The 27,093-nt window shown below is 33.9% G+C and overlaps 1 protein-coding gene across 1 annotated transcript in view; it reads right to left on the bottom strand.

Annotated features, from left to right (window-relative positions):
* Positions 1 to 2,556: 2,556 nt before the first annotated feature.
* LOC145261081 (large ribosomal subunit protein mL44-like) overlaps positions 2,557 to 27,093 on the bottom strand; it is a 125,672-nt gene continuing 101,135 nt past the window's right edge. Inside the window, exon 10 of the mRNA XM_080119261.1 lies at positions 2,557 to 3,306. Within this exon, the coding sequence (XP_079975387.1) occupies positions 3,110 to 3,306 (197 nt within the window). The 3' untranslated portion in view covers positions 2,557 to 3,109. The remainder of the gene's footprint in view (positions 3,307 to 27,093) is intronic.

Raw genomic sequence — 27,093 nt, 5'->3', positions numbered from 1 at the left:
ATATATACTAAGAATATATTTATAGGCAGCCAGGTACATTTTTCCTGAAAGTTTTGCATAGTTCTAGACATGTTCATAGGTTGGTGCAAGTTATTTTGATATATTTGGCTAAAGATCAAGCTAAAAATAGATATGTCGGAAGAGAGTTGTGTCGGCTGGAATAACCAGGGGGGAGGGGGGTATCGTAGGAGTTAGAGTTCTACTTTAAAGTTAGATGGGAAGTGTAGACAGGGGAGGTGGGTTAATGGAGAGGGGAGGAGGAGTCATACCATTTAATTTCACACAGAAACCAGGAATTCACCTTATATAGAGCCATTTCTCTTTGGATTTCGAAGATTTTAAGAAGAAAGAAACGAATGAGTGTTCAAGATTTAACTTTATTGGCATCTTTCAGACTTTTGCCCTCGTCATCGTCATCGTTGTCTTTCAGAACTTTTCACCTGTTAAATTCTTCAATATTTCCAGGTGCCATTTGTCATTGGGATGTTCTATGTGTTCTTGGTCCCTGGTGGTTCGTCCGTGTACACCAAAACAGAATAAACTGTTTAAAAATCAATTTCGAAATCTATTATTGAACCAAAATCAATCAGTTGTATTACAGACGAGAAGAGTTGTAGGTGTGTGCAGTTAGAGTATGCCACCGTTTGTATCAAGTTGATATTTGGATATCGTAGGCATCGTAAAGCAAGGAAAACCTGGCTTGTGTTAAGTTATATATTTTTTTTATTCTGAGAAAAAAAAAAATACAAAAACAAAAAATTAGAGGGAAGAACTGCTGCTTTCTGGGTTAAAATCTATTCCATCTAACGTTTATCATTTGCAAGATTTTTAACCTTGAAGTAGTATGTTTTTAGCTCCTTACATCAAGTGGCTTCATGCTTTGTTTCAAGTGATTTCCATAAAAAAAAAAAAAAAATTAAACAGGGATCTAGGAAGGACCAAGGAAAAATAATGCTGACACAATTCATCTGAAATCTATGTATATAAAAAAGTGAGAACGTGTGTGAGGACACTTTGCGGTACTCTTGCAGAATTTGACTCGGATCCTGAGGATTTTCCGTCAATTATGGCTCAGGCTCGACCGGCAATCACCAAATTAAGCCGAGTGTTGTTTAAATGCAGAAACACGAAAATCGACATTTTTTTTTGTATAAATTATTATTTTTTATTTTATAAAAAATCTCATTTTTTAATTATTTTCTGGATTATATGATGGTATATAGGATATTCAGACACGTGGAAAACTTTTTTTTCCTGCTTATTTTTTAACATTTGTTGACAAAAAATAGTTTGTAAATTTTCTTGAAAAAAACAAACTTTTCTGTACTTTCACCTAACAATTTACAGTTTTCATAAAATCATTCATCTTTTTTATAAAAAAAAAAACAACTTCTGTTTACAAAAAAAAAAGTGTTTACTGCAAATTTTTTCTTTTAAAAAGACTAAAAAATGTAAGTTTTCTTGAAAAAAACAAAAAGAAACTGTACTTTCACCTAACGGTTAAAAAAAAATCTTTTCTTAAAAAAAACTTTTGTTCATAAAAACATTGCAAAAATATAATAAAAGTCAAATTTCATAAATATGGGCTCAGCCATTTTTGAGTCTATATGAAATGAACTCACACACACACAAGGTTTTCTTTATATAATAGCAGATATATATATATATATATATATATATATATATATATATATATATATATATATATATATATATATAGGTATTTAATCATTATAGCAAATAATTATGTCAGCCCTTTTAAGAAACTCGTTTCTTAACATTGAGTTGAATTAAGTCGGTTGATTTAGCTCTTATGCAAAGATCATCATATATTATGAGATCACTCTTACTGACGTAAAAACATTTAGAAAATAAACATGTTTAATTTCAACAGTATTTCACGCAGTTATCCTAGTCGAATGGATACAGTTCTTGCTAATGATGGCTTGTGTCGCTGGATTCGAATCTATCGACTGGTGTTAATCGTGACACCTTGCACTAAAGATTCCTGAAAGGATGAAACACTAGTGTCTGTAGGTATTTAATTATTATAATAAATAATTATAAATATATATAATTATATATATATATATATATATATATATATTATAAGAAAATATATTTCTACAGAAATATATATATATATATATATATATATATATATATATATATATTTCTGTAGAAATATATTTTCTTATAATATATACCAATCCTTATTTAAGAAGCTCAATGTAATTACAGAGCAATATAGTGAATAAATGACAAAAAGTTATATTCCAAAATTCATGATGTTGACCATCTTATAATTTATTCCTTTAATTCAGTTGACGTTTACAATTCTTGACAGTATCTGTTTCGTAGTGCAAAATCAATCACTTAATTATTATATCAATCAGTGAATCTATTATTCCCTTAACTCATCAGAAGAAATAGCAACAATCTGTTAAAAGGAAATAAAGTGTGATTTGACATGATTAAAATCCGAAAATTGGAAGAGAAGCTGCAAATACCTTCAAATTCAAAAATATAGATAAATGTAAAGATAATTAGAAAATGTTTTTTATGTGTAAAAAAGGTCCTTTATTCATTCCATAGGATGTTTTGTCATGCTCTATATGCATGCACTAAAAGGAAGAAAAGAAAATGTTTTCACAGCATCACAAATGAATAAGGAAAGATAATTAAAAGAAAGAGAAAATTAAAAAAAAAAAAAAAAACAGAGAGAAGAAAGATGGAGTGAAAAAGCGGAAGTTGGGTGAAATTGCTTTCTGATAATCTACAAACGAGGTCAAATGTACTTTTATACAATTGTTTTAAATTTTAAATCTGTTGGGAAACGGGTGGAGAGAGAGAGAGAGAAGGGGACTAAATATAAGACAGATCCTCAACTGCAAACAAAATCTGAATTTCATAGCCAAAAACCTGAGTTTCCCAAGCAAACTACCATGAACTTTTGTATGGCATCAAAAACTATTTTTCTCAAAAGCTTCACATTTTCACGAACATCAAACGAAGGCTGAGAAACTGTTTGCTGGTATTTGTTGCAGGATTGGAACAAAAAAAAAGAAACAAAATTTACAGTCTAAATTTGCGCACCATTTAGTTTTTTTCACGATAGAGCCCTTTGGTTAATCTGGGGTAACAAAATGTCGTAAATGCTCCGATTGGCTTTGTCATAGTCTAATCGAAGACCCTCAGCATTCGGCCCAAGTAACAACGGCGCTCGATCGTCTGTGATCTTCATTATCCGCTTCAGGCAATCACGGGCAGCCATTTCCTCTGCAATGATCGCAGTCTCTCCAGGGGCTAAAAAAAAGAAGAAAAAATATAGATAAGTAAAATATTATCATATTTCCTTTATCGTCCATTTTACACGTGTTCGATGGCTTTTGGCTTTAAAAAAATTATTTCCAAACCAACCTATCTCTGGTCGGCTCTTCATTTATCCACTAGACTGGGCGCCCGGTGTTGCCCAGGTGTTTGGTAGTGTGTGTTGAGCAAAGAAAAAAAAAGTGGTAGTAGGCAGGCTTGAATCCGTACCACGAAGGAGGAAAAGAATGTGCAAAAAAAAAAAAAAAAATAGTGACATCTTTGCTGTTGCGTCCATCGCCAAACCGGAAGTAGCGAAGGTTTAAATTAAGGCTAGTCAATCGAAAAGAGATGATTTTTAAAAAATATTGGCGAAAAAAGCGACCCCCTCCTTGTAGAAAAGTGCCCAGTTGAGGGTGAAGGAATTAATATTTTCGGTCAACATTTTAATATTTGTCGTCCAAAGGGTCGAGCTTCAAAACAATACCAATCTCGTGAAAATCAGTCACCTCTGTCGAAGGTTTTAGGCAGACATACATACATACATTTAAACAGACAGGTGAGATTTATATTGTAGATTAGGTCCATTTTTATCACTTCTCCTGTGAACTGACCCTGCTACTGTTGAATAATCCAAATCCCCTTGAGTGTCATCAAAGGGAAATTGGTCAAAAGTCTGGATGGGGAGGCCCAGGAAATAAATATCAAAGGAGGTCAAATTGTGAGACGTAGAATCCCCAGAGATTGACCTACATTTCAAGACAATGCATATTGGAATGTTGGGGCAATAAAAGAGATGGCAGATAATCACCAGAGGCGAGTGACTGCGACAACAAGAAGTGACACATTCTCCACCACCCCCATCACACTTGTCAAAACTGTCATTTGAAAAAAAGTTATTTTGAATAAACAAAGTATTTTTATAACCAGCTGTGTGTGTTTAATTATTGCCAATGAGAAAATCAAAACAATGACAAAGGTTGATTTTTACAAATTAAATAGACTTAAAAACCCATTTGATGATCGGCTGCAGCAAATATATCACACTACCTTAACTGGTCTACACTTACCAATCCAAGTGCTTTTATCCATTCTTTTCAATGTGACCATACCACAGGAGTCTTCTGTTCTGCATACATCTCCCTATATCGTCCAGAGTTCATCTTTCTCTGAGCCAGTCTTTAAGACACACATTACACATCCATCGTATTATTCTCATATAATTTCTCTCCGTGCAACGCATGTCCTCAACCCTCACTGACCAAATTTCACTGCCATACATCATCACACTGCGTACACCTGCTTACTAGACTCTTTCACTGATCAATAGTGGTAATTCTCTGCTGGTTAGTAATGGTAGAAGTTCTTTGAACTTATTCCATCAATTCCTAATTCTTGCAATCACACTAGCACCTGCTACGTTATATGGCAGTGAATATTGCGCCCTTTTCCACAATAACAGATCCATTTTGACTAGAAACCAAAGTGTAGTAGCTGTTCTGATGCTACACTTAGTCTATTCTGTCCTTCATCAGTGAAGGAGAAATCCTTCTAGATTGAGGCAATTTTTACACATCATACATCAATCGTTTCATTCTCATAACATTTCACTCCATGCAACGTATGTCCTTAACCCTCACTGGCTATGTTTCAGTTTCATACATCATCACACATGCCTGCTAAACTCTTCCTTTGGTCAACAGTGGTAACGCTCTGCTGGTTTGTAAAAGTTCCATTTCTAACACTTCCAATCATACTAGCACCTGCTCCATCCTGTGCATTTACAACTCTTGCCCCAATGCTATCACAAAGGCAAGAAAACTTTGACAACCTCAATAGCTTCACCATCAAAATATACTTTGTCCACATCCGAGTTTTCAGAGTCTTAAATTTCTGGCATAAAAACCGGTGTCACATGTTGAAACTGTGCGCACACGCACACACACACACATGCAGGGAGGTCTGAGGCTACAAGCACCGAGTTATGGAGTAAATCTGTCAAAACTGACAATGCTGGAGGTAAATAAATTGGCCTCACAGTTATCAGGGTTGAAACGCCTGTGAGAGAACAGGTCAATATAAACAAGCGAGGCAGAAGAAAATCTAGTTAGTCAAAAAAGCAACAGACGCTATGAGACATTGCTGAATCCGCCACTGCGTGCTCTCCTCCCCCTCCTGTCTACCGCTTGAAATGCATACATAAAGCAAGAAATAAAATATTTTATATTTTTCTAACAAACGAATTTGTATGCTCCATCTCCAGCAATCAGAAAAAAAAAAGAAAAACAAAGTACACACACACATACACAGTCAAATATACACGACAGCAAAATGAAAATTATATCATCAAACGACTGCTTTATGGTTGGTTATTTCTCCAAATTTTATTCAAATTCATGCGATATTTACAAAGTTATGACATTTTATTTTTTATCGAAGAATTTCCACTGTCCATCGCTTTATTGCAGGTCTCTTTAAAATGTTGTTTTAGGGCAAAAACACAATGTCTTATCTTGCGAACTTTATTTTTTATTACACTTTTCTGTCAAAGAATAATGATAAAAAGCACATCCTAGGTGCTAATAAATTAACTATTTATCGACATATCCACCATTTTTTAAATAACTTAAAACAACTTTTGTCCCCCGGGGAAGTCAATTGTTTTATCTCAAAAAGGAGTTATGACTCTAGCAATATTAACTATGATCTCCACAAGGCATCTTTTGAAGTAAATTGCTCTCCTCCCTAATAAACTCCTCTTTTTAATATTAACCAGAGATATTCAATTGGGTTACGGTCTGGAGAACACGGTGGTCAGGTCATGAGAGTTTAAGGAAGGCTGCAGTCACCCTAACAGAATGGGATAGCGCATTGTCATGCATAAAAATCATTTGAAAACGATGGTAGGTCATCTAGCCATGGTGACAAATGTTTATCCAAAAAGGCCGTGTACGCATTGCTGGTAAGTTTTACACCCTCTGGACCTCGGAATGGTCCAACCAACTTATCCCTAATGATTCCCGGCCAAAACATGATACCTCCACCTCCTCATTGGCGATGAACTCTGTAAGGGGTTGGAGTTCCGCTCAAATTCCAAACTTTGGCCCATCCATCCGAACCATCAAGATTAGCACGGGTCTCATCTGTAAATAGGACACGTTGGAAATCTATTTTCATGTAATTCTGTGCCCAAGCCTTTCGTTTTTCCCTACGTTGTTTGCTCAATAGAGGCCTTCGAATAGTTTAGATGTTCCTTGCCATCTCATTCAACAAATTACATTGAGCCTGTCTGGATCTTGGAGCGATTCCAGCTCTTGCAAAAATGGAAGCACTGGTGGTGTTTGGGTTTTGGTTGACTTCCCTACGAATTTTCCGAATATCACGATGTGAAATGTTTCTCCTGGTGCCCTCATTCTTTCTGGATTTTGTGTTGGGGTTGCTCACGAATGAATCCAAAGTTCTTGGATCCCTTTCCAGCTCCGTAGCTAAATCTTTGATGAACAAACCTTCTGCGAGTCCAGCAACAATCCTTTTCTTTTTAATAACCGTTAATCACCCCTTTTTTGTCATTTTTAAAAGACCTGCAATAAAGCAATGGACAGTATAAATTACTTGATAAATAAAATGTCATAACTTTGTGAATGTCGCATGGATCTGAATAAAATTCGGGGAAATAACTAGCCTTGAAACAATCATTTGATGATATAATTTTCATTTTTTTGTGACGTATATTTAGTGATATATTGATATTTTACCAATCTGCAATAAAGCCACTGACACAGTTTAGGTAGGAGGAAAACAGTCAGTAGGAAGAGAGTTCCATGCAGGTGATGCCCAATGAAGACAAATACAGAGTGTCCCAATAAAATGAATATACTCTTTAAATTATCTCAACTTGCTGCATGAATATGCCATCCAACGTTTCCAAGAGATGTTTTAAGAATAAAGAATGGTACTTCCAGTAGGATGCACCACATCACCACCATCATCATGACGTAACAGCCAGATGGATAGGATGAAGAGTAAGTATCGAGTACTCTCCATGATCAGAAGGTTTAACCCCCATGGATTTTTTGGAGGGGTGAGGAAGCATTTTAAACACAAGGTTCACACAAAAAATAAAAAACAGCTATCATGACTGAGTTGAAAGCAGCTATTGAAAGAGGATGTGCCAGCATCCCAACTGAACTGATAAGGAATGTTTTGGATTCAATTAGCGCGGTCAGCTGTTTCTGGACCACAATGGCCAATAATTTATTGAGATTGTCGGACTGACTTCCTCATCTTGGTTGTTATAGTCACAACGTTTCGGCCGTTTTACCCTCCGGCCTTCATCAGGTGTTTTGTATCGAACTGGGGAACCGTTCGTTAGGAGTCTCGAACCTAACCGTTTATTATTATTACGGGGGTACCGTGTTCGGACTCCAGCTAGGCTCTGGGACATAGTTGCTGATTTTCTGTTTTGAATGTTACTTTTCACTGCCTTTGTTCAGGATTGAACTCAGCACCTTTGGGTAACTGTAAACTGTAAACTTTGATACAACGTCTAGGACCACTCGACCATATGTCACTAGTGGTCCTAGATGTTGTATCAAAATTTACAGTGGTTCTGACTATAACAACCAAGATGAGGAAGTCAGTCCGACAATCTCAATAAATGAAAACACCTCATCTCAAAAATACAGACAATTACAATGGCCAATAACTTGAACACTTTCGATAATTAACTCGTTTCTATATTTGTTCACAATATTTTGATGCATGAAACTTTTCTTTATTATAATAAATGTGGATTTTATAGACATTTAAAGCGTGTATACATTTTATTGGGACACCCTGTAGTTACACTTTAAATATCGTTGGGTGCAGGTTTATTCATTTTAAAAAGAGAACAGACAGACGAACCTCATCTTTTATATATAGATATAGATGTTAATGGAATAAGTAGAAAAGAAAGGGTGGAGATTGACCGGCATGATCAACAAGTTCTACACACCCTTTTTATTTTTTAATCTATATATATATATATATATAAAAGCAAAACTGTGTGTATGTATGTTTGTTTATTTGTTTGTATGTATGTGTGTTTGTATGTCTCGCAAACTTTCAACAGAAGCGACGGATTTTCACGACATCAGTATCGAAGCTCGACCCTTCTGACGACAAATATCGAAAAATTGACTAAAAACATTAATTCCTTCACCCTCAATGGGCACTTTTCTACAGGGACGCGTAGCAAAAAATCGTTCCTTTATGACAATTTAGACATACACACATGCGCAAAAAAAAAAAAACGTTTTTTCTTGAATTAGTTTAAAAAAAATAAAACGACCTAACTTCGCTCACGCGATCATAGACCAGTCGTTATAATGGCAGCGTCCGTATTTTAAGATTGCACATTCAAACCAAGATATCGGATATATATATATATATATATATATATATATATATATATATATATATATTTTTATTTTTAAAGTTTTAATATTGAAACAGAGTTATTTATGCTATTTCTTTTTCGTTCGCATTATTTTGCATCACGTTCGCTCTTTTTTTTGTTTTTGTTTTTTCCAATTTTTAATTTATATATATATATATATATATATATATATATATATATATATATATATATATATATATATAAGCGAGATAAGATACTGATAGAATTCAGATGAAAAATCCTGATAGATATTACTTGAAGTAATATTTTCAAGGAGATCCTAGCCAAAAAGGAAAAGCTCAATATTTAAGAATAGAGAAATATATAAGTTTTGTGGTTTAATTTTAAATTCTGAAAAAACAACATATAGAGGCATATATTCGAATTAAGAATTTATTGTTTAACAAAAGGAATATATAGTGGTTATGTTAATTTTCTTAATCCATGGATTTTCAACAATGGCTCATATCATCAGAGGAAATGTTCAGCTGCAAATGGATGCCATTTTGCTTTGGATTAAGGAAATTAAAATAAACCCTTCTATATATTCTTTTTGTCAAGCAATAAATTCTTAAATCGAGTATAGTCGTCTATATGTTGTTTTTTTTCAGAATTTAAAATTAAACCACGAAACATCTATATATATATATATATATATATATATATATATATATATATATACTTTTAGAGGGGTGAGGGGGCAATATAAGTTAAAAAAAAAAAAAAGAGAATAAAAAGGAAAAAAATAAAAAATAAAATGATAAAAAAAAACAGAAATTTAAAAACAAAAATCCTTCAAAGAGTTTAAAATTAAACCACGAAACTTATATATATATATATATATATATATATTACTTTTAGAGGGGTGAGGGGGCAATATAAGTTAAAAAAAAAAGAGAAAGAGAATAAAAAGGAAAAAAAAATAAAATAGATAAAAAAAAAAGAAATTTAAATATATATATATATATATATATATATATACTTTTAGAGGGGTGAGGGGGCAATATAAGTTAAAAAAAAAAAAAAAGAGAATAATAAGGAAAAAAATAAAAAATAAAATGATAAAAAAAAACAGAAATTTAAAAACAAAAATCCTTCAAAGAGTTTAAAATTAAACCACGAAACTTTATATATATATATATATATATATATATATATATATATATATATATATATATATTACTTTTAGAGGGGTGAGGGGGCAATATAAGTTAAAAAAAAAAAGAGAAAGAGAATAAAAAGGAAAAAAAAATAAAATAGATAAAAAAAAAAAGAAATTTAAATATATATATATATATATATATATATATATATACTTTTAGAGGGGTGAGGGGGCAATATAAGTTAAAAAAAAAAAAAAAAAAGAGAATAATAAGGAAAAAAATAAAAAATAAAATGATAAAAAAAAAAGAAATTTAAAAAAAAAAAAAAAAGAGAAAGAGAATAAAAAGGAAAAAAAAATAAAATAAAATGATATAAAAAAAAAAAAGAAATTAAAAAAAAAAGAAATTAAAAAAAAAAAAAAAATTAAAAAAAAAAAAGAAATTAAAAAAAAAAAAAGAGAAAGAGAATAAAAAGGAAAAAAAAATAAAATAAAATGATATAAAAAAAAAAGAAATTAAAAAAACAAAAATCCTTGAAAGAGCCTGGGAAAGGCAATATTGAATTTCTCCCACGTCAAAAGATTCACTTGCATTCCCTCTCAAAAGTCGATCAACGTGAAAAACTAATCAAGTCAAATGCGCTTTGGGGGATTGCGGAACGTAAATAAATATATTTATGAAATTAATTGTAATTTTTATTAGAGAAAAGAAAAGAAAGTCTGAAACTATGAATGTACTTTTGAAATATACTGTTGCTTACAATAATGTAGACTTGCTCTTGAGTGGCAGTCACTTAGTGGAACTGGTTGTGAACAAAGCCTTTCCTCACTTAAAAATGCTTAATAAATATGAAGCTTCTTCCTCGGTGCACCCCAATAGGTTCCCAACTAGAGCAGGCAATCGATAGATTTGATTGAAAAATGGGCGATTTAACAGATTTCGATGACAATAAAAATATGAGTGTGTGAAATATTTGTTGATAATCATTCAATCCCGAGCAACATCAGGTTTTTCTGCCAGGATATGTATACAAAAAAAAAGTGAAATTTGGTAGCTTATAATTCTTTTTGATTTAAGAAATACGTGGTTTGGATGGCTGAAATCTTTGTTTTCAATTTTAACACTTTTTTGGTTCCCCGGCAAAAGGAGGGTGAACTTGTAAATTCATCCTTGTCCGTTCGTCTGGTCGCACTTTTCTCAATAACTACGCCTTAGAATTTTTTTAAATTTTGCACAAATATTGAACATGATATGAGTAAAAAAAGTAACGGATTTTCTGGGAAAACTGGTTGTTCCCCCTAGAGGTGCCTTTCGGGTTAAAATGGCTAAAATTGACACTTTTGTGTTTATTAAAGAAATTGATGCCTTGGATTTTTATAAAACTTTCTGAAAAGTTGTAACTAACTGATTTCCATATAATTTTTTTTTTTTCTATACTTCGCAATAACTCTTGGGTGTGCCCCAGGGGCTCTTTTAAGGCTAATAAAAACACTTCATTTTAGGGACTATTTTACCATATTTGTCCAAAATTTTGTGTGTATGTCTATTTAGCAGTTTGGCCTTGGGAACTTTTGGGGCTAAATGTGGCGGGTGATGAACTTAGTCATTTCTTTTTTTGCAGAACTTAAATTTACATATGTTAAGGCCTAAAACTGCACTGTTTATACATTTTCACCAGGATTTGATTGTCTCTTTTCGATTGTCAAGACTTAATTTAAACCTACATCACTTCCGGTTTGGCGATGGGCGCAACAGCTAACGCGTTACATTTCTTTTTTATTTTTTCACTTTTCGCATTCGTGTCATGGGTTAGAGCCTACTTCTTCTTTTTTTTTTTTTTTTTCAACACACACCTACACACACCCGAGCAACGCGGGGCACCCAGGCTAGTAGTTAAATAAAAACCAATTTTTTAAACTATTTGATGGAATGGACATAATTGACCAGCCATGGCATTCTTCATGAATCATGCTACTATTCACAACGTCCTTCACGTTGTATCAGACAAGGCCAGACTATTTGCCAAGAACTTTGCAGCTAATTCTACCCTATGCGACGAAGGCCATCAACTCCCCATATTTCCTCCTATAACAGACAACACGCTATGCAACGTACAAATATCTGTGCGTGAGGTCGCCAAGCTAATCAAGAACTTTGATTCCAGTAAAGCAACTGGCCCTGACGGCATTCCAGTTATAGTGCTGGAAAAGCTCCAACCAGAATTTGTCCCCATACTTACAAAACTGTTTAAGCGTTGCCCTAAGGAGAAGTGCTATCCAACACCCTGGAAAACCTCATCAGTATGCCCTATATTTAAGAATACAGGTGAAAAGTCATCTCCCTCTCAGTACAGACCAATAAATCTCCTGTGTGTCATAAGTTGTTGGAATCCATATTAAATAAAGAAGTAGTCAACCACCTCAACAGAAACAACCTTCTTAGTGACATGCAATATGGTTTCTGCTCCACAAGATCTACAGCAGATGTGCTAATGGTTATATCTCATAGGATTAATGAATCTCTTGACAAAGGCTTCCTTTCTAGGGCAATTGCTCTTGACATATCAAAGGCTTTCGATAAGGTATGGCATAAGGGCCTACTTCACAAGATTTCCAGCTATGGTATCACTGGAAATGTTTTCTCAATCATTAAATCATTTCTCTCCGATAGGTTCATAAGAGTAGTGGTTGATGGGCAGAAATCAGAGACCCACAGTATTAATGCTGGAGTCCCTTAGGGTCCATCCTGGGCCCAACTCTCTTCCTGATCTACATCAATGATCTCCCAAAACATATACTTAAATCATTTGTTGACATCTATGCTGATGACATGACCATCTATGGCAACACATCAAAGGCAGTAAATGACAAAGTTCTCTCTAATTCTCTCTCCTCTGATCTTGAGCGCGTGTTACAGTGGGGGAAGAGGTGGCTGGTCACTTTTAATGCATCCAAAACCAAGCTTCTATCTTTACATCATCAACGCTCTGATCCCCATCTGGCATCAATTGAAATGGATGGCTCTCGTCTTGGGGAGGCTCCATGTTTTGACAAGCTTCTGGGTTTGACCTTTACTCCTGATCTGAAATGGAACACGTACATCAGGTCTATTGCCAAGGACGCTGGGAAAATGGTGGGATCCTTCTACCGCTCCAGAAGATATCTCACTACTGATGCAATTCTCTATCTGTATAAAAGCCAAGTACGTCCATGGATGGAGTACTGCTGCCACATCTGGGTAGGAGTTGCTAAAAACAGCCTATCCTGCCTTGGCAGAGTACAAAATAGACTTCATGGTTTGGTGGGGATGCCCTTTTCTCTTCCCTGCAGCCTCTCTCCCACAGAAGAGACATTGCGAGCATGTCTTTGTTTTATTGTTATTTCCATGGCAAGTGCTTGTCTGAGCTCCAATCTCTCGTCTCCCCTCACCAATCTTTCACAAGAAACACCCGTCTGGCTGAAACTACTGTCAATAATTTTTCCCACTCTTTATCTGTGCCTAAATCCAAATGTAGATTCCATGAGCAGAGCTTCTTTCTCAGAAGTGCACGACTGTGGAACTCTCTTCCGTTTGCTTGTTTCCCACCTGACTAAAACTTGGATATCTTCAAGTCCAACATAAACAAATTCCTGACAAACCGCTCACTTAAGTAAGACACCTTATCAAATCTCCAATACTAATGATTACTACAATATTATCTCATTGATTACTGTACACGCAATAACCCTTATCCCTGAGTGGTCTCCGGGCCTTGATAAGTGGTGACCTCCACGTAAAAAACAAATTCTTGCTTTTGGTCTTCCACGTCCTCTTTTGCAAGGGGTTGCACCAAAGAGTAGATCTTTTGTTAGGCCCTCTCTTCTGGCCATATGTCCCAAAAATTGCAATTTCCTGTCACTGATGTTGTCCAGCAGCCTTCGGCATGGTCCAATCTGCTCCAGAACCCATTTGTTTGTATGTTTGTCTACCCAGTTTATCCGAAGAAGTCCACGATAGCACCACAAATTCAAAAGCAGCAATTTTCCTCTTTCTTCAACTTTTTTCAAAACCCAACATTTTGCTACATATGTTGCTATTGAGAATACCAAAGTTTGCAGGAATTGTTTCTTCGTGCGTTGTGAAGTGGATCTGTCTTTCCAGATATTGGTCAGCACAATTATTGCTGTATTTGCCGTTACAATATGTTGTCTTCTTTCTATCATCTACTTTGTTTATGAAAACTACATCCATGTAGTTGAAATATTCTACGTTTTAACATTTCGATTGTCCGCAATCAAGTTTTCATCATTTAATGTTATTTTCCATTACGTTTGTTTTGCTGACATCGCGGAAGAGTCCTGCTGCTTCGCTGGCAATTTTTACCTTCTTGCTTAATTCTTGTAGTTTTAAATCATGATGAATTTAAAAAAACTAAAAAGTGAAAAAGACAGCTGACTATATTCTTCGATTTAGGGGACAAAATCAGTCAGTTGATTTTCACTTTTTATTTTTTAAATTTATTATCATTTAAAAAAATCAGAAAAAATAAACAATCACTACAAGCAAAAGTCTTCTTTTATATAAATCTCACCTGTCTGTTTAAATGTATGTATGTATGTATGTATGTATGTATGTATGTATGTTTGTATGTCCTATATTACACGTATCATTTCTGTCGGATATGTATCATTTTTTACCTATGTTTATTTGTGATCATCATCATCATCAACATCAAAAAGACCAAGCATCCTTAAAACGATTATTTTTGTCGAACATGTATTGTTTTCATTAATGTATTTATTTAAATTGATTTGAACATGAATAGGGAAAAGCAAATTATTTAAATTAATTGGATTCATCATCACCGTTGTCGTGATCGCTGACGCGTCCTTCCATTTTGGTCGCTCCTTTGGTTTGGGATTTTCACAGACACCACAACTCATGACCACCTGTTTTTACCGGTCGTGTGTGTTAGAGTTGTTTTTATTTATTGTTGTGACTCTGATGAACAGCGTGTGTCCGACACTGTATAACTGGACCTCCACTGCCTTGTGGGCCAAGGTTCTTTAACCAAAGGTTAAGAGTGAGGTAACCCTGACAGAAACTTCCAGAGAAGCTTAGGCCCTGTCAGCTGCGACATGCATAACCCCCCGGTGTGTGGAATATGCTCTGGTGCCCAGCAACCTAAGTCCCAGACATGGACCGAATAGCATTGCTCTTGCGTGTTGCTGGATCTTAACATTTTCAACCGAGAGAGAGAGACTTAACTGTCGTACAAAGCTAAAACTCTGCAATAACATCTTTGTACAGATAGTCCTTCAAACATTTGTCTACAAAAAAACTCCTGTGGCATTGGAAAAGTTGTGATACATGCAGGCCTGGAACCATGTAACAACTGATCTACCATTGGTATATGCATATATGTGTGTATATGTATAAGTGTGTGTATGTATGTATATATATATATATGTGTGTGTGTGTGTGTGTATATGTATATATGTATGCATATATATATGTTTGTGTGTGTATATGTATATATGTATGCATATGTGTATGTATGTATATATATATATGTGTGTGTGTGTGTATATGTATGCATATGTGTATGTATATATATATATATATGTTTGTATATGTATATGTATGCATATATGTATATATATATATATATATAGTAATTTATAAAATATATATGGCGATTAAGCTACACTGACTATTCTGCGTTTCATCCAACTATAGGATTCGTCAGGCTTACTAACTAGCTCTACCTACGTATTGAGCACTTTTGAAGTAAATACTTAAAGTTTACGCATAAATCTATACTTTCGTATAGTAAATTTATGTGAATAAATGAAATATATATATATATATATATATATGTCTGTGTGTGTGTATATGTATAAGTGTGTGCATGAATATATATGCATATGTATGTGCATATGTGTATGTATATATATGCATATGCTTGTGTGTGTGTGTATATATATATGTATGTATGTGTGTATGTACAAAAGATGATGTTACAGAGTTTTAGCTTTATACAACAGCTAAATCTCTCAGTTCAAAATGTTGAGACCCAGCAACAAGCAAGAACAAGAAAGCCAGCAACAAGTCAAACTGCAGACCAGCTTAATACGGGTACTTTATGGGTTTTTAAATCAGAGATTTGCTTCTCCTAGTGGGGTTGCCTTCACCACAGCTTACAGGGGCCCTCTCCACCCCACATACACATGGAAATGCACACATACATGCATACATACAGATGCACGCAAACATAGATATGCATGTACACACACATGCAAACATACACACATAGAGGCACACATATATGTATGTACATACATATGCATATACACACATACATGTAAAATACACATGAAGGAATGTTCAAAAAGTCATAAATCCTCAATGATCAGGACGACTGATGGTGATGGGTATGATTAAATGAGTTTGACATGAATAAAAAAAGAAAAACAATCCAATGCAAAAAATTTGTAGAAGAGACAGTCACTCGTTGAAGTGTTTGTGCAACTTTGCAAATGAATGGACGTAGGAATCGGAGGAAAACTAAATCCAAACGATCAGCGTTTAAAGCTGCTTTACCTTTTTTTAAAATAAAATGTTTGTTTATAAGACTCGCATTCTACTGTAGATGATGATGCTAGCAAATTTCACACATTATTTTACAAACTAGCGGGGGGGTGGGGTACCTGGCGTTGCCCTGGTTTTTAGAGGCGTGTATGGTTGGAGAGTGGTAAAATGAAAACAAAGCGAAGTTATAACCCTGTTTAAATATCATAAAAACAATGTTTAACTATTAAAACAAAAATCGTGTAAAAAAAAAAAAACAATTACAAAAATGAGCGTGATGCAATATGAACAGTCCGGTGGTGCCCGTGTGTTTGAAAAATCCAAAAAAAAGTTTGAAGGGGGGAGTGGGGGCTCGAACTGGAATCATTGAGGCAAAAGCGCAAAAAAAAATTAAAAAAAAAAAAAACAATTACAAAAATGAGCGTGATGCAATATGAACAGTCCGGTGGTGCCCGTGTGTTTGAAAAATCCAAAAAAAAGTTTGAAGGGGGGGAGTGGGGGCTCGAACTGGAATCATTGAGGCAAAAGCGCAAAAAAAAATAAAAAAAAAATAAAAATAAAAAAAAAAATAAAATAAAATAAAAAAAAAAATTTAAAAAAACGTGATGAATTAACTAAAAAGTGAATTAGGTTAAATATCAATTCCGCAGTGAAGTTTGTTTTGGTTTAGTTTCAGTAGTCACATCACATTTGCTGCTACCCCTCATTTAGCCCCAAAATTCCCCAAGGCCTTAACATATTTAAATTTGAGTTCAGCACCATGCAAAACTGCTAAATAGACATACACACAAAATTTTGGATAAATATGGGAAAATAGTCCCAAAAATGGAGTATTTTTATTAGCCCTAAAAGAGCCCCTGCAGCAGCAGCAAGAGTTATCCCGAAGTATAGACAAAATTATATAGAAATCAGTTAGTTACAACTTTTCAAAAAGTTTTATAAAAATCCAAGGCATCAATTTTTTTTTAATAAGCACAAAAGTGTCAATTTTTGCTATTTTAACCTGAAAGCCACCAGAGTTCTCCCGGAAAATCCGTTCTGTTACTTTTTTTTACTCATATCATGTTTAATGTTTGTGCAAAATTTAAAAAAATTCCAAGGCGTAGTTATTGAGAAAAGTGCGGCCAGTCGAACGGACAAGGGTGAATTTACAGGCCCACCCTCTTTTTGTCGGGGAACCAAAAAGATAAACATTTGTCTATAATCAAATTTGCAAGGATAGCCTCCACTTGTGCTTTTTCTTCTTTTTCACCATAAAAAGGTAAAAGTCTAATATTCAAACGTTCGTGTGATTTGAATGAGTATGAAACTTTTTCTTTTTTTTTTCAAGATTTGCTTATATTTTGCATTAAAAAAAAATCTGTAATTAATGCAGTTATTTTTTATTTTATTTTTAAACAGACATTTATTTGTTTATAATAAAATTTTCACACCGGGCAACGCCAGATTTTCTTGCTAATCAAAACTGATTTTTTTTTTCCTTTTAAAAGAAAAATATTTGTTCTAAGATATCTAAGAAAAACTGAAGATACAACTTTTGTTTTTTTTCAGCCATCTTGTCAGATATTTATAATTGTACAATTTGCAATAATAATCCGTGTGTGTGTATGTGTGTGTGTACATTGTCTGGCGGTCTTAACCCAGAAAGTGACCAATAAAGATAGGGACAGCCCAGTGGTAAGAGGGAAGGACGTGTAGCTGTAAGGAGCACAATTATTTATGCCATTGTTATTTAACAAAAGGTGATTAATTGTTGTAGGGAGCACCTGCAAAACGTGGAATTGATTGTGGATTAGATGGGGAGAGGTGGTGTTTCTTTTTTAAATAAATTATAGATAACGGGCAGGAAAACAGAGGACTGAGTAGTTTAGAAAGTGACAGATTACTATCATTATGAAGGAGGAGAAATTCAGAATAAAAAAAGGAAAATATAAAACTATGGTAAAAATGAAATAGAGCTTTAGAGAAATGTAGGTTATATATATATGATGACTCCAACGTCTTGTTAGACGAGTGCTACTCCCTCAGTCACTGAAAGTCTATGTGTCTGAAGATGACTTTTTAGTCCTACCAGCGAATTCACACCCTCAAGCAGACATGGCACTGAAGACGGTCATTGGCATACACACATATATATACATAAATGCATACATACATATATGCATACACATACACATCTATAAACATACACACACACATATACATATGTACATATACATACACACATGAAAAAAAAGGTAAATATAAAACTATGGTATAAATGAAAGAGAACTTTAGAGAAATGTAGTGTATATATATATATATATATATATATATATATATATATATATATATATATAGAGAGAGAGAGAGAGAGAGAGAGAGAGAGAGAGAGAGAAAAGAGATCGATATATATATATTTATATATATACATGGGAAGACTTTTGATATCGTAATGATGACGTAAAAACCATGCGGGTTAACGGTAGTCGAATGGATTAGCTCCTTGCTAATGAAGCCAGAGATGGCTTCTGTCACCAGGTTTGAATCTATCGACTGGTGTTAATCGTGACACCCTGCACTGAAGATTCCCAAAAGGATGAAACACTAGTGTCTGCAGGTATTTAATTATTTATAGTAAATAATTATATAATATATATTTCACTCTCTCATCCCAAAATAGCGAACATTTCTGTAAAAGTCTGAGGAAGCTACAGACGGCCAAAAAAACGGCCAGTAGCTGAAACAATAATGTAACTTAACAGAAAGATACGGTAATAAAAAATAAAATGCATATTTGCTCTACAACGGTATTGAGCACTTTCTTCAGTTTTTATTAATTACCATTTCCACTATATATATATATATATATATATATATACATACATACATATTTATATATATATAGTGAGGAAGAGAGAGAGAGAGAGATCTTGATATACTAAGAGGGAGATATTGAATAATTATACATACTAGCATGCCACCCGTCATTGCCCAGTCATAAAATACGCTTAAATATGATATTTTGATTAATGCAGATTTCATATTTATTATTATATAGGACCCAATATATAGTAATGATTTAAAAAGTAAAAAAAAAAAATGACTTGTGCGCCACCACCGAGAATCAAAACCAAAACATTTAGTTTACGATTTACTATTTCCTTTGACGTTAATGTCTGAGCTATGAATCAAGGCTAAGAATCAAAACAACCTATGCTGCAAGGCTAAGAATCAAAACAACCAATAGCTATTACGTTATGCATGCATATTCGTAATGTCATCGTTTGACCTATACCTGGCAAATTCCATTTTTTAATTTTCACATTTTTGCACAGATTTTCCCCCAGCTAAAACCCAAATATAAAGTTTTGCTTGAGTTCGAATACCCTATTTATTAAGTTTCATGTCTGTAGACCAAAACCTAACAGAGGATTTTGGTAAGCAAAAATTTTAAAACAAATATATATATGCATACAGGAATATATACAGAAAGAGGTTTACGTTTACTCAAATATATATAAGTCTTTTACGCAAATATTACGCAAGTATAAATCGTGTAGAATATTTGCATGAATATAATTACACGTAATAGTTAACTGAAGATGACCATCCCATAAGAAAACCGAAAAAACTGAAAGGGAATTAATTTTGGATGTCTTCAAGTCCAACATAAACAAACTCCTGACAAACCGCCCCCTTAAGTAAGACACTCTATCAAAACCCCCAATACTAATGATTACTACAATACTATCTCATTGGTTACTGTACACGCAATAACCCTTATCCCTGAGTGGCCTTCGAGCCTTGATAAGTGATGACCCCCCTCCCATGTAAAAAAAAAAGAAGAATATGCAAATTAGTTGCATTTTCTTTTTAAATAAATAGAAAAAAAGATTTTTTAATATGATCAGCAATACACAAAAGAAAACAAATTTATAGGAGTGTGTTTGTGTATATATATATATATATATATATATATATATATATATATATATATATCCTCGCTGGTGTTTGGAGGCGTGAAGGAAGAAAAGAATGTGAAAAAAAAAAAAAAATCTGACGTCTTTGCTGTTGCATCCATCACCAAACCGGAAGTGGCCTAGGTTTAAATTAAGGCTAGTCAATCGAAAAGAAGGAATGACTTTCGAAAATATCAGCGAAAAAAAAAAGCGACCCCCCCCCTTCCCCGTAAGAAAAGTGCCCAGTTGAGGGTGAAGGAATTAATGTTTTTAGCCAATTTTTCAATTCTCGTCCGAAGGGTCGAGCTTCAAAACGATACTGATCTCGTGAAAATCCGTCACCTCTGTCAAAAGTTTTAGGCCGATATACATGCATACATTTAAACAGACTGGTGAGATTTATATATTAATACTAGTGGGGGCCCTGGCGTTGCCCGGGTGTTTAGAGGTGTGTGTGTTGGAGGGGAGGGGGGTAGATCAAAACAACCCTGCTTAAAAATAAACGTTGGCTGGGTGTTTGGAAAGAAAAAAAAAGTTTTGGTAGGAAGGTAGGCTTGAACCCGAAGCCTTGACGTGAAGGTGGAAATGAAAGGGGGGGGAACCCTGACATCTAACCAGCTCGGCCACGAGGGGAGAGGAAGTGAAAACTGTCTTGATTTAACGTTTATAAAGTGAAATTGACAGGTGCGAGAATTTAATAAGGTCAAACATCACGCGACTTAAGTTTGGCGCTGCAAGCCAGTTTCCCCTGCCAAATGACAGGGGTTTTTTTAAGGCCGAGAACACAAATTCATTTTCACAGTTTTGCTTTTTTTATGCTGAAAAATGAAACAAAGATGTGGCAATTGAAAAAAATTTCGAAAATAGTGCGTAAAAGTCGGGCAAATTAAAGATAGACACGACTCCATTCGTAACTTGTAGATATTATGATTTAGACAACATATAAAAAGTTTTAAGAAAGAGTGACCCAACTGATTGCACCCCCTAAAAAAGCCTTTGCTGGACATACACAAAAAATACACACAAACACACATTTTCGCTTTTATATATATACTAGCAGGGTGATACCCTGCGTTGCCCAAGTGTTTGGTGGTGTGTGTGGTCGGGCGGGGGTTGGGGGTGTTAATCAAAACATATAAACTAAAAAAACAAAAAAAAGAAAACAGAAAAACGAACGTTAAAACTTCTTTAAAAAAATCTGAAAAATAACCCACCCACCCCAAAAAAAAACATCTGTTTCAATATTAAAATTTAAAAAATCGGTGGGTACCCGGCGTTGCCTGTTTTTTTTGGGGTGTGTGTGTGGTCGGTCGGGGGTGGAGGTGTTAATGCAAACCTAAAAATAAGCGAAGCAAAAAAAAAAAAAAAAAAAAAAAAACAGAAAAACGAACGTTACATGAAAATGGCTTAAATAACCCTGCTTCAATATTAAAATTCTAAAAATCGAAAAAAAAAAATACATCTCACACCACGATTCGAACCCAAAACCATTAGATAATAACCCAGCGCTCTAACCAACTGACCAAACATGATTTTTTTTTTTTTTTTTTTTTTTTTTTTACATAGGGTCACCACTTATCAAGGCCGATAGGCCACTCAAGGATAAGGGTTAAAGAGTGTAGAGTAGTCAAAAGGACAATATAGTAATCGATAGTAATGGAAGTTCGGTAAATTTGTTAACTTAAGTGGAACGGCTCATCAGAAACATGATGTACACGAAATTAGATCATTTTTTTAAATCTTTAAACTAAATCAGGTTATGACGTCGTATGAGGCATGCGTAAAAGCGAATTTGTCATGAAAGGACGGTTTTTGCCGAACATACATACATACATACATACATACAGACACACATTTTCGCTTTTATATATATATAGATAGTTGAGGAATAATTTGCCCGGTGGACTAATTCACCAAAAAAATTTTAAAAATCAAAAACATAATGATGATAATGTCGTTCATCAAATTCCGTCTGTGTTTATTTACAAGTCAGCTGATATTTTGGGCTTGACAATGAATGCCCTGGAAAAGTCACTTCTGATTAATTTTTAGTTTTAAAATATCCAAGCAAAGAAATAATTTGTAGCAATTTTAAATGGTACCTCTTCTTTTATAGTAAATTGAACTCATTAATAAGAAAAAATTAAAATAAAATGGTAAGGTACATCCGGGCTTGAACAGGGGATCATTCGATCTGTAGTCGAATGATCTACCACTAAGCTATATCTCCAGGTTTTAATAAATCTGTTTTTATTAAGAAGAAATGATTTGCTAATGTTTTATTATCTCTCTTTGCCGGTGTGACGTAAAATATTCCCTCTGTAATAGTTAAGTAAAGATGATCATCCCATAAGAAAACCGAAAAAACTAATAGGGAATTAATTAAAATGAATGTTTAAAAGAATATGCAAATTAGATCTTTTGCAGATGAATGCAATTCCACGGCCTATATATAACAAAGTTGTATTGTTTTTTTTAAATAAATAGAAAAAAGGTTTTTTAATATAAATATCAATACACAAAAAAAAAAAAAATTTATAGGAGTATATATATATAATAAAAGGTATATATATTTTATTAGAAATATTAAAGATATTATCTCTTAACCTTATGTTTCCACCCAATTTTATTTTTTATTTTATTCAACATGAAAATAAGCAACTGTTTTTCTTTATATTTTAAATATTTTCCAGATATATCTGCCTTACTTATAAAATGCTAGTTTTATTTTTGGTGTCTTTAAACCCCCACCCACTCTTTTTGCTGATGAGGAGACTTTGTTTTATAAAATCAAATGATAAAATTATTGTCCAAGATGTATTGTCTGTCTCAATAAAAACATTGTTTCCGAAACGATCGTACAATTTATTGATTTTGTTTGTTCTTTCTTTGGAAACCGATTTTTAATTTTAATTATAAATTATCAATCATCTTACTCAATATTAAAATAGCTCTCTGATATCTATGCCTATCGAGCTTATTATATATCTACATTACAACGAGCACTATTTTCTTTTAATTGTATTAATGCATTTACTAATACATTAAAATAAACTCTGCTCTTTAGACTGTTGTTCTAATCTCTTTAAAATTATATATATACACACACACACACACACACACACACAGAAACAGACAGAGTTTGAAACAGAATGAAAAAAGGGAGGAAGAGAGTGAAAAAGTGGAGAAAGAGAGTGAAAAAGTGGAGAAAGAGAGTGAAAAAGTGGAGAAAGAGAGAAAAAAGAGAGAAAGAATGAGACATAGAAACAGAAAAAAAAGAAATAGCAAAAGAAAAAAAGCATGAGTGAAAGAGCAATTAAGAAAATAAATGAGACCAACTTATTTACCTCCCTTTCCTCTCCAGCACTGAATGACTGACAAATAAAGATGAAACTAAAAGCTTGTTTTCTTAAACAAAAGACAAAAACAAACTAATTTATTTCTGTTACATAAGCTGTTTTTTTTTTTTTTTTTCCATAATTTTTTAATTTATTTTATTTTTTCAAACGCCCTCCCTCCTTGGAAAAAATTGTCACTTTTCAAGGTTTTCATATTGTTTAGTCTGAAATTTAAACCAAAACTTGTATATGACAAGTGAAGTAACAAAAATGCTTTGCAAACATATATTTAAAATCCATTTTGAAAGATCAGCATCCTCCACCATATAATAAAGAGTAAGGTGTATTTTTTTTGTATATTTGTTGAGACAATCAGAAAAAAAAAACGCACCTTTTTGCAGAAACAGTACCAGAAGGATTTTCGTCTAATTTACAATTCAAGAAAAATTTCTTTAATTTTTTTTTTAAAACTTAATTTTCCTCGGCCTAACGTTCACAAGAAACATGAGTTGGAAAAACTACATTGAGGGTATTGCCAGGACCGCTGCGAAAAAGGTAGGTTCTCTCTACCGTGCTAGAAAGCTACTAACGCTCGAAAGTATTCTGTACCTCTATAAGGCTACCATTCGCCCATGTATGGAGTATTGTTGTCATATTTGGGCTGGTGCATCTGCTACTAGTCTCTCACTCCTAGACAAGGTTCAAAAGAGAGTCTCCAACCTAATAGGTCCTGAACTGTCATCTAAGCTTCAGCCTCTGTCTCATCGGCGAAATGTAGCATACCTCTGCCTGTTCTACAAGTACTTTAACGGTGAATGCTCTGACGAACTGCAAGCACTTGTACCCCCTCGACGTAAATACCCTCGACAAACCCGACAAGCAGCAAAATCCCACCCCTTCACAGTTGAGATCCCTAGATGTAAGAGAGCCTTCTACTCCAGTAGTTTCTTCCCCAGAACCGCTTGACTTTGGAATTCCCTTCCAAGTTCCCGCTTCCCCAAATGTACTGACATGTAGAAGTTCAAGTGTAATGCGAACCGACATCTTGCTGCCCAACTCCCCACATAGTACCTCTGTAGCTTATGTCCCTGAGAGTAGCCCCCTACATCAAAGTGGCAATGTGCCTTGTTTGGGGTGAAATTGTAATAAAAAAAAATTGTTGGAACTAATGATTAACATTTGTTTTTAAACAACCAGCAAAACTAATCAACAAAAATGTTTCAATAAAGCTGTTATTTTTCTGGATAGCGCAAAAAATGATATTTTATTTATTTATTTGTGGACTATTATCCTCATTTTTTATAGTTGTTGTTTAACGACGTTTCGGCCAACTATACCTATGACCTTCATAAGGTTGTTAACCGTGACAGGATAGGAATGCTGAATCTTCAACTGTATCCTCAGCAATTACTGCCTTCCATAGTTGTTGTCGTTTCACGTTTTGGGTAGGATTAAAACCGCTATCTTGGAGTTTGTGGGAGCACGTTACATTAAAATACATATAAAATTAGCACAGAGATGCAACATTTCGGTGATGGGACAGAGGTTGGAGTTTGGTTTACAGTGTGGGTCCTATTAGATTGGTGACCCTTTTCTGAATCCTGTCTAGATTAGTAGTGGATGCACCAGCCCAAATGTGGCAACAATACCCTATGCATGGGCGAATGGTGGGCTTGTAGGATACTTTCAGGTGTAAGTAATTTTCTAGTATGGTAGAGAGATCCCGCCTTCTTTGCACCAGCCTTGACAATGCCCTTGATATGTTTGTTCCGGTTCATGTTCCCTGTGACTGTTAAGCAAAGGGGGTGGGAAGATAAGAGAAAAAAAATACTAGCAGTAATATAACAATGCAATGTAGGACAGTTGAATTAGCAGGATCAGTAAAGCTAAGGAAAATATGAGCAGAAGATGAACTTGAGAGCAAGATGGATAAATAAAGACCTGGCTAGAGATAGGTTAGCTTGACAGTCAATTTCTAAAAGCCACCCAACCCATGCCGTCGTGTAAAACGGATGCGAAACCAAATATAAAGATGACTGTTTATGCAATTTATTGCAACTGGATCCGTTGAGGTACACTGACCCAGAAATCATTATATGATTTGACCTCTCCCCTGCCCCGTTATAAAAACATCCATATTTAGCAGCCAACTTCAGGTTTAAGTCATGTTTGCAGCTAGACAGTTTGGTGGCGTGAGGATGATGAGGGGTGGACACGACATTTGATACTATTTTTTGCAGATGGCACAAAATAAACATTCATACACATAATTGCCTCAATTAGCTTGCCCAATTAAGGGACAAACAGGTAGGCATCAACTAATCAGGAATACTTGGCCTCCTTCTCATCCAAGCCGCAAACCCTTCCAAAGAAATTCAGAGTTCGGTCTGTCTAACGTATGCCAGCAGTTTAAACAAACCTGTTACCTGGCGACCGGATTTATAAATGAGCACATTAGTCAATCCCATATTTATTTAAAGCGTCGCCTCCTTCCCTTCTCCTTCCCTAATGTCCAGCATTGTATATGAAAATGAGTTAAAACACAAACGGAGAACCGTTTACAATCTGACATAAAGAAGTCACCACTTATCAAGGCCCAGAGTTCACTCGAGGATAGGGGCTAATAAGTGTACGGTAGGCCATGGAAAAATATTGTAGTAATCGTTAGTAGTGGAAATTCGGGAAATTGGATAGTAAGGGGACGGTTCATCAAAAACTTGAAGGCGACCATATTGTAGTCAGTTGGAAAGCAGGAAAACGGAACAGAGTTCCACAGGTGTACAATTCTAAGAAAGAAGCTTTGTTCATGGAATCTACGTTTAGGTTTAGACACAGATAATGAGTGGGGGAAATTATTGACAGCTAAACTAAAAATAATGGCTGCTTATTTATCTTCTTTTGGACGTTTTCTCTCACTTTTCTTCTTTTCCTATATCTTAATTTTTTAACCAATAAAAATACAGATAATTTCATACATTAAATAATATTAATTCTTTGACCAATAAAAATACAGATAAATTCATACATTAAATAATATTAATTCTTTTAACCAATAAAAATACAGATAATTTCATACATTAAATAATATTAATTCTTTTAATCAATAAAAATACAGATAATTTCATACATTAAATAATATTAATTTTTTGATCAATAAAAATACAGATAATTTCATACATTAAATAATATTAATTTTTTAACCAATAAAAATACAGATAATTTCATACATTAAATAATATTAATTCTTTGACCAATAAAAATACAGATAATTTCATACATTAAATTATATTAATTTTTTAACCAATAAAAATACAGATAATTTCATACATTAAATAATCCTAATTCTTTTAACCAATAAAAATACAGATAATTTCATACATTAAATAATATTA

The sequence above is a fragment of the Euprymna scolopes genome, chromosome 37, assembly GCF_053919585.1.
Source record: "Euprymna scolopes isolate OS-2025 chromosome 37, ASM5391958v1, whole genome shotgun sequence".
Taxonomy (NCBI): domain Eukaryota; kingdom Metazoa; phylum Mollusca; class Cephalopoda; order Sepiida; family Sepiolidae; genus Euprymna; species Euprymna scolopes.
Note: the sequence above shows the minus strand (reverse complement) of the source record. Positions and strands in the feature narration are given on the sequence as shown.